General features: G+C 41.1%; 1 protein-coding gene across 1 annotated transcript in view; it reads left to right on the top strand.

Moving 5' to 3' along the window:
- CCDC180 (coiled-coil domain containing 180) overlaps positions 1 to 9,724 on the top strand; it is an 85,752-nt gene that overhangs the window by 46,522 nt on the left and 29,506 nt on the right. Inside the window, 1 exon segment of the mRNA XM_025359439.1 lies at positions 5,538 to 5,764. Within this exon segment, the coding sequence (XP_025215224.1) occupies positions 5,538 to 5,764 (227 nt within the window).

Here is a 9,724-nt window from a genome sequence, read left to right as displayed (position 1 = left end):
TGATTTTTTTTTTTTTTTTTTTTTTTTTTGAGACGGAGTCTCGCTCTGTCCCCCAGGCTGGAGTGCAGTGGCCGGATCTCAGCTCACTGCAAGCTCTGCCTCCCGGGTTCCCGCCATTCTCCTGCCTCAGCCTCCCGAGTAGCTGGGACTACAGGCACCGCCACCTCGCCTGGCTAGTTTTTTGTATTTTTTAGTAGAGACGGTGTTTCACCGTGTTAGCCAGGATGGTCTCGATCTCCTGACCTTGTGATCCGCCCGTCTCGGCCTCCCAAAGTGCTGGGATTACAGGCTTGAGCCACCGCGCCCGGCCGATTTTTATCCTGAGACTTTGCTGAAGTTGCTTCTCAGCTTAAGGAGATTTTGGGCTGAGATGATGGGGTTTTCTAAATGTACAATCATGTCATCTGCAAACAGGGACAATTTGACTTCCTCTTTTCCTAATTGAATACCCTTTATTTCTTTCTCTTGCCTGATTGCCCTGGCCAGAAATTCCAACACTATGTTGAACAGGAGTGGTGAGAGAGGGCATCCCTGTCTTGTGCCAGTTTTCAAAGGAAATGCTTCCAGTTTTTGCCCTTAAGTATGATACTGGCTGTGGGTTTGTCATAAATAGGTCTTATTATTTTGAAATATGTTCCATCAATACCTATTTTATTGAGAGTTTTTAGCATGAAGGGCTGTTGAATTTTGTCAAAGGCCTTTTCTGCAGCTATTGAGATAATCTTGTGGTTTTTGTCTTTGGTTCTGTTTATGTGATGGATTACGTTTATTGATTTGAGTATGCTGAACCAGCCTTGCATCCCAGGGATGAAGTCAACTTGATTGTGGTGGATAAGCTTTTTGATGTACTGCTGGATTCGGTTTGCCAGTGTTTTATTGAGTATTTTTGCATCGATGTTCATCAGGGATATTGGTCTAAAATTCTCTTTTTTTGTCATGTCTCTGCCAGGCTTTGGTGTCAGGATGATGCTGGCCTCGTAAAATGAGTTAGGCAGGATTCCCTGTTTTTCTATTGATTGGAATAGTTTCAGAAGGAATGGGACCAGCTTCTCTTTGTACCTCTGGTAGAATTTGGCTGTGAATCCGTCTGGTCCTGGACTTTTTTTGGTTGGTAGGCTATTAATTATTGCCTTCATTTCAGAGCCTATTATTGGTCTATTCAGAGATTCCATTTCTTCCTGGTTTAGTCTTTGGAGGGTGTATGTGTCCAGGAATTTATCCATTTCTTCTAGATTTTCTAGTTTATTTGCGTAGAGGTGTTTATAGTATTCTCTGATGGTAGTTTGTATTTCTGTGGGATCAGTGATGATATCCCCTTTATCATTTTTTTAATTGTGTCTATTTGATTCTTCTCTCTTTTCTTCTTTATTAGTCTTGCTAGCAGTCTATCAATTTTGTTGATCTTTTTCAAAAAGCCAGCTTCTGGATTCATTGACTTTTTGAAGGGTTTTTTGGTGTCTCTATCTCCTTCTGTTCTGCTTTGATCTTAGTTATTTCTTGCCTTCAGCTAGCTTTTGAATTTGTTTATTCTTGTTTCTCTAGTTCTTTTAATTGTGATGTTAGGATGTCGGTTTTAGATCTTTCCTGCTTTCTCTTGTGGGCATTTAGTGCTATAAATTTCCCTCTACACACTGCTTTAAATGTGTCCCAGAGATTCTGGTACATTGTGTCTTTGTTCTCATTGGTTTCAAAGGACATCTTTATTTTTACCTTCATTTCATTATTTACCTGGTAGTCATTAAGGAGCAGGTCGTTCAGTTTCCATGTAGTTGTGTGGTTTTGAGTGAGTTTTTTAATCCTGAGTTCTAATTTGATTGTACTGTGGTCTGAGAGACAGTTTGTTGTGATTTCTGTTCTTTTACGTTTGCTGAGGAGTGCTTTACTTCTAACGATGTGGTCGATTTTGGAATAAGTGTGATGTGGTGCTGAGAAGAATGTATATTCTGTTGATTTGGGGTGAAGAGTTCTGTAGACGTCTATTAGGTCTGCTTGGTGCAGAGCCTTCAATTCCTGGATATCCTTGTTAACTTTCTGTCTCGTTGATCTGTCTAATATTGACAGTGGGGTGTTAAAGTTTCCCATTATTATTGTGTGGGAGTCTAAGTCTCTTTGTAGGTCTCTCAGGACTTGCTTTATGAATCTAGGTGCTCCTGTATTGGGTGCATATATATTTAAGATAGTTAGCTCTTCTTGTTGAATTGATCCCTTTACCATTATGTAGTGACCTTCTTTGTCTCTTTTGATCTTTGTTGGTTTAAAGTCTGTTTTATCAGAGACTAGGATTGCAACCCCTGCTTTTATTTATTTATTTATTTATTTATTTGCTTTCCATTTGCTTGGAAGATCTTCCTCCATCCCTTTATTTTGAGCCTATGTGTGTCTCTGCACATGAGATGGATCTCCTGAATACAGCACACTGATGAGTCTTGACTGTATCCAATTTGCCAGTCTGTGTCTTTTAACTGGGGCATTTAGCCCCTTTACATTTAAGGTTAATATTGTTATGTGTGAATTTGATCCTGTCATTATGATGTTAGCTGGTTATTTTGCCCTTTAGTTGATGCAGTTTCTTCTTAGCATCAATGGTCTTTACAATTTGGCATGTTTTTGCAGTGGCTGGTACCAGTTCTTCCTTTCCATGTTTAGTGCTTTCTTCAGGAGCTCTTGTAAGGCAGGCCTGGTGGTGACAAAATCTCTCAGCATTTGCTTGTCTGTAAAGGATTTTATTTCTCCTTCACTTATGAAGCTTAGTTTGGCTGGATATGAAATTCTGAGTTGAAAATTCTTTTCTTTAAGAATGTTGAATATTGGCCCCCACTCTCCTCTGGCTTGCAGGGTTTCTACTAAGAGATCTGCTGTTAGTCTGATGGGCTTCCCATTGTGGGTAACCCGACCTTTCTCTCTGGTTGCTCTTAGTATTTTTTCCTTCGTTTCAACCTTAGTGAATCTGACAATTATGTGTCTTGGGGTTGTTCTTCTTGAGGAGTATCTTTGTGGTGTTCTCTGTATTTCCTGAATTTGAATGCTGGCCTGCCTTGCTAGGTTGGGGAAGTTATCATGGATAATATACTGAAGAGTGTTTTCTAGCTTGGTTCCATTCTCCCCGTCACTTTCAGGTACACCAATCAAACGTAGATTTAGTCTTTTCACATAGTCCCATATTTCTTGGAGGCTTTGTTTGTTTCTTTTTACTCTTTTTCTCTAAACTTCTCTTCTCACTTTATTTTATTAATTTGATCTTCAATCACTGATACCCTTTCTTCCATTGATTGAATCAGCTACTGAAGCTTGTGCATGCGTCACATAGTTCTCATGCCATGGTTTTCAGCTCCATCAGGTCATTTAAGGTCTTCCCTACACTGTTTATTCTAGTTAGCCATTCATTTAATCTTTTTTCATGGTTTTTAGCTTCCTTGCGATGGGTTCGAACATCCTCCTTTAGCTCAGAGAAGTTTGTTATTACCGACTTTCTGAAGCCTACTTCTGTCAACTCATCAAAGTCATTCTCCATCCTGCTTTGTTCTGTTGCTGGCAAGGAGCTGTGATCCTTTGGAGAAGAAGAGGTGCTCTGGTTTTTAGAATTTTTAGCTTTTCTGCTCTGGTTTCTCCCCATCTTTGTGGTTTTTATCTACCTTTGGTCTTTGATGATGCTGACCTACAGATGGGGTTTTGGTGTGGATGTCCTTTTTGTTGATATTGATGCTATTCCTTTCTGTTTGTTAGTTTTCCTTCTAACAGTCAGGTCTCTCAGCTACAGGTCTGTTGGAGTTTGCTGGAGGTCCACTCCAGACCCTGTTTGCCTGGGTTTCACCAGTGAAGGCTGCAGAACAGCAAATATTACAGAACAGCAAATATTGCTGCCTGATCCTTGCTTTGGAAGCTTCATCTCAGAGGGGTACCTGGCTATATGAGGTGTCAGTCAGCCCCTACTGAGAGGTGTCTCCAAGTTAGGCTACACGGGGGTCAGGGACCCACTTGAGGAGGCGGTCTGTCCATTCTCAGAGCTCAAACACTTTGCTGGGAGAACCGCTTGTCTCTTCAGAGCTGTCAGACAGGGACGTTTAAGTCTGCAGAAGTTTTTGCTGCCTTTTGTTCAGCTATGCCCTGCCCCCAGAGGTGGAGTCTACAGAGGCAGGCAGGCCTCATTGAACTGAGGTGGGCTCCACCCAGTTTGAGCTTCCTGGCCGCTTTGTTTACCTAGTCAATTGTTAGCAATGGCAGACGTCCCCCCACCCAGTCAGGCTTTCCGCCTCACAGTTCGCATTTTGGACTAGCAGCGAGCAAGGCTCCATGGGTGTGGGACCTGCTGAGCCAGGCGTGGGATATATTCTCCTGGTGTGCCATTTGCTAAGACCGTTTGAAAAGCTCAGTGTTTAAGTGGCAGTGTCCTGATTTTCCTGGTACAGTCTGTCACCGCTTCCCTTGGCTAAGAAAGGGAAATCCCCTGACCCCTTGTGCTTCCCGGGTGAGGTGATGCCCCACCCTGCTTTGGCTCGCCCTCTGTGGGCTGCACCCACTTTCCGACCACTCCCACTGAGATGAACCAGGTATCTCAGTTGGAAATGCAGAAATCACCCATCTTCTGCATCGATCATGCTGGGAGCTGCAGACCGGAGCTCTTCCTATTCGGCCATCTTGGAATCAACCTCTAATTTTTGTATTTTTAGTAGAGACAGGGTTTCACCATGTTGCCCAGGCTGGTCTCAAACTCATCACCTCAAATGATCTGCCGCCTCAGCCTCCCAAAGTGCTGGGAGTACCAGTGTAAGCCACTGCACCCAGCCATAGCAATGCTTTCTAAAATTCACTTTCCTCTCCTCATTTCCCTGCAACCTACTCTAAAGTCACTCTTCAACTGTGTGGCTTTCCTTATCCCTTGCTGATTCTCTCTCCTTCTCAATTCCTCCTTATTGAATAGATCAACTTAGACTCTCTTGCTTCACCTTGGTCTGTTTATTTCTTCTCTCTTCCTATTCTCAAAAGCTCCATATCCAAGCTGGCAGACAGAGCTCTCCTTTGAGTGCAGGGAAGTAACTCTCATAAAGTAAATCTTGTCCTCAAAACACATTCAAAATCACAGAACAATAACTTGAATTTCATAATCATAGAATTGCAGAAGAATCATGTCCTATATTGTTGTGGAAAAATTGGTATCGTAGACTTCTTTTTGAGCAGGAATCCCAAACTCACATTCCTACAGGCATGTAATAGAAAAGAGGGCTGGAGACCAAGTGTAAAATAATGACAAATGATGAAGACTGTGCATCAGATATTACTCAACTCCAACTAAAGATGCCATGTGGGAATGCAGGTTCAGAATTGACATATTTTCTGATATTTTAAAACCTAGATTTTTATGTAGAAGTTCCCAATTTTAAAAGCGCTGTGTGTTGCAGGGGTGTGGAACCTAGGCAAGATTCAGCCATAATCTTGGCCCAAAATTTGGTTTACAACCTCTGATATCAAGGAACCTATGGTTGGCATTCCCAAGTCCGTTTGATGATATCAAGTCAACTTTAGTCTTGTTACCTGCTTAGGAAGAAGACAAGGAAGAGGATCTGGAGGAGATATACTATGAGGACATGGAGTCCTTCACAATCTCCAGTAGAAACACATATTTTGTCTTCGTACCCCTGGAAGAAGAAGAGCATTGCAGGAAGTCCCATTCCACCTTCTCAGCCATGTTCATCAGCGACACTTCCAGTGCCAAGTTCATAGAACAAGTGACAATTCCATTGAGACTAATTTTAGAAATTAAGAAACAGTGAGTAAAAAACTACTTTATTCTCATCCTGTTGTTCTGAGTTTTGTTAACAAGGTGAAATGTTAAAAAAAAGAAGAAGAAAAGAAAAGGATTGGACTGGTATCAGTTGGATAAGGAAAAAATATAGGTAACTGAAGGAAGGTAGGGGTGAGAAACACAATCAAAAAATGGCAAAATCCAGGAATTGTTTGCAGTCACAGATATCTTCTGTGAGAGTGACCCCCTGCACCCACCTCAGGAGGCTGTCTGCTGGCTTGGGCCTTGAACATAAGATACAGTGTTTTCCCTGCCAGATACTTTTGGGTTCTATTTCCTGGTACATCTGTAATCGTAAGGTTTCTTTTCTTTTTCTATTTTAATTCTACAGATATACACCATAAATATAAATATCTCATGTATGGCATTTTGTACTCAATATGTGCAAAATATAAGAATGGAACTGTTCACTCATAGAGTATATCCATGTCCATTGCTAGAAGACATGGCCAAAAGATATTACCAAAGAGTTTCGTTGCAGAAAATATAAGAAAAATGAAGAATAGAGAAATGACCCATAACCCCAAATAAATTCCCACCCAGGGGAATTTACTTCCCCTAACTCCCAAGTTTCTGGGCCTTTGTGTTTGAGTTTGGATCAAATGTGGACATTTGTGTTTGCCTTTTGGATGGCATTCTCATTGTCCTCCTGCCTCTACAATGTCGTAGGAGGACTCATCAGCTAGAGATCTCCTGGTTCGTTCACCTCCCATATGTAACATGGGCAGGAGGCTGGAGATAAGGAATGAAAGGAGTACAATCAGGCCTTTGGGCTTTTTCTCCTACACCTCAGCGGCATCTCACCTTGGAAATGTCTCTTGACTCAAACATCATCCCTCTCAATCTACCAGAGGCCATCATCTGCCCTCTCCATAGCAGATAGGACAAAGGTCAGCAAGGACTATCACAGGAGCTATTATTTACCGAGTGTATTTAATCCCCTTAATAAATGTGAGAGAGGTACCATAATTAACTCCATTTTACAGTTGAAGAAACTGAGGCTCCGAGAGTTAGTCATTTGGCCTAGATCTCCATGACAGAAAGCAGTTTGATCCAAGATATGAATCCAGACAGACCCTGTAACTCCAGAATCTTGCACCAACCACTATGCTATCTGGCCTTATGACTGACCAGAAAAAAATTATGTGTCCAACTGATTGGGTTTGCATACTGAAGGATAACATGCCTTTATGAAATTATGAAAGTCATAAGTGTATAGCTCAATGAATTGCCCAAATATGACACAGTTGACACCCAAAGCCCACAAGAAATAGAACAATTACCAACCCTTCAGGAACCCACTTTGTATACCCATCCCAAGCCACCGCTCTGTCTTCCCCAAAGATAACAAATATTATAACTTCTGAGTTCATTTTGCTTATTTTTTAACTTTATCTAAATTAAGTCATACAGAACTCACTCTTTTATTATGTTTACGAGACATATATATTATTGAATGTGGCTAGAGTTCAGTTTTTATTTCTGTATAGTGTCCCATTATAAAAAAAATATAATCCATTTTATTAATCCATTTTACTGATACACATTTGGTCTTTCCAATATACCAATAATGTTGCTCCGAACACTCTTGTACAAGTCTTCTGGTGAATATATGTATACGTTTCTGTTACATATAGAACTAAGAGTGGAACTGCTGACTCACAGAGTGTGTGTCCATATCCATCTGTAGGAGATACGGCCAAAAGATATTACCAAGGAGTTTTCAAAAGTGGTTTTTAATAGTTTTACAGCTTACAACAGCATATGAGAACTTCAACTGCTCCACAACCTCAGTGGCATTGTTAGTGGTTTTTATCTTAGCCATTCTGGTATGGTTATAGTGGCGTTTCATTGTGGTTTTAGTATGTATTCTCCTGATGAGTATGATATTGTATTCTTTTTAAAATACTCGTTGGGCCATTTGGTTATCTTTTTTGTGAAATGCCTAGCAAAATCTTTTGCCTATTATTTTTCTGGTCGATTTTCTGTCTTTTTTCTTATTAATTTATGGGAATTAATTATGTATTCTATAGCCAGGCGTGGTGGTGTACGCCTGTAATTCCAGCTACTCAGGAGACTGAGGCAGGAGAATCGCCTGAAGCTGGGAGGCGGAGGTTACAGTGAACCAAGAGAGTGCTGCTACACTCCAGACTGGGAGACAGAGTGAGACTCCATCTCAAAAAAAAATTAAATTATATATTCTATATAAGGCTTTGTCAGATAAATAAATGGCAAATATTCATCCCCTCTCTGCACTTGCCTTTTTTACTCTCTTTCAAGTTATATCTTTTGATGAACAGAAGTTCTTATTTCTAATAAGGTCGAATTCATCAATTTTTTAATTAAGGTTAATTTACTTTGTGCCTTACCCCCAAGGACATGGAGATGTTCTCCAATGTTACATATTTAAAATGTGATTGTTTTCAACTTCCATATTAACATCTAAAATCCACCTTGAACTGATTTTTGTTTATGGTGTGAAATAGGGGTCAAGATTCATTTCTTTCCCATATAGATAACCAGTTGATCCTGGGTCATTTAATGAAGAGACTCTCCTCTCCCCCACTGCTCTGCCACGTGTCTTTTCTAGTTCTCTGTGTGCCTATCCAATGACTTCACGCTGCTTGATTACTACAGCTTTACACTAAGTCTTAATTAAATCTGATAGTGTAAGTCCTCCAACTTTAGTCTTCTCCCTCCATTATTCTTGGCCCTTTGTATTTCTACATAATTTTTTTTTTTTTTTTTTTTGAGGCGGAGTCTTCACTCTGTCGCCCAGGCTGAAGTGCAGTGGCACCATCTCGGCTCACTGCAAGCTCCGCCTCCCGGGTTCGCGCCATTCTCCTGCCTCAGCCTCCCGAGTAGCTGGGACTACAGGCGCCCGCCACCGCGCCCGGCTAATTTTTTGTATTTTAGTAGAGACGGGGTTTCACCGTGTTAGCCAGGATGGTCTCGATCTCCTGACCTCGTGATCCGCCCGCCTCGGCCTCCCAAAGTGCAGGGATTACAGGCGTGAGCCACCGCGCCCGGCCTTTTCTACATAATTTTTAAAATTAGCTCAAGTTTCCATAAGACGTCTGCTGCAATGTTGTTTCTTGTTATTGCATTGAATCTATAGGTCAGTTTTTGGAAACTGACATCTTAACAATACATGGCCAAAAAAGCATCATAAATTTTAAAAAGGAAGAAATGATAAGCTGAGAAGCAACATTTGCAACTCACATCAAAGTCAATGACCCTCATGTCCCCAGTATATGAGGAGCCCCTAGAAATTGATTTGTAAAAAAGAACCACTATTCACAACAGAGAATTGGGCAAAAGACATTCATGGACAGTACACAGAAAAAGAAACTAAATACTCTTGGGTTTTTTTGAGGCAGGGTCTCACTCTGTCACCTAGGCTGGAGTTCAGTGGCATGACTCACTGCAGCCTTAACCTCCTGAGTAGATGGGACCATAGGCGCATGTCACCATGACCAGCTAATTTTGTAAATATTTTGTAGAGATGGGGTCTCACCATGTTGCCCAGACTGGTCTCTAACTCCTAGGTTCAAGCAATCCTCCTGCTTCAGTCTCCCAAAGTGCTGGGATCATAAGCATGAGCCACAGTGCCCAGCCTAAATAATCTTAAACACATGAAAATATGCTCAGTCTCAATCATAATATGACAAAATTGTCAAACTTAGACATCTGACAATACACTCTGAGACTGTGGAGAAATAGGAACATCGCTGATGAGAATACAAGTTGACTTCTAGTGGAAACAGTTTGGCCATATCTGCCAAAACCACAAATGTGTTTTAACCTTTGATTCAGCAACTACAGTTCAAGGTCATTTATCCAAAGAAACACTTCTACATCTGACATACGTAATGTCCTCCAGCAGTGGTACGGTTAAACGAGTAAAGGTCCATTTGCACAATG

Source organism: Theropithecus gelada, chromosome 15, assembly GCF_003255815.1.
Source record: "Theropithecus gelada isolate Dixy chromosome 15, Tgel_1.0, whole genome shotgun sequence".
Lineage (NCBI taxonomy): Eukaryota > Metazoa > Chordata > Mammalia > Primates > Cercopithecidae > Theropithecus > Theropithecus gelada.
Note: the sequence above shows the minus strand (reverse complement) of the source record. Positions and strands in the feature narration are given on the sequence as shown.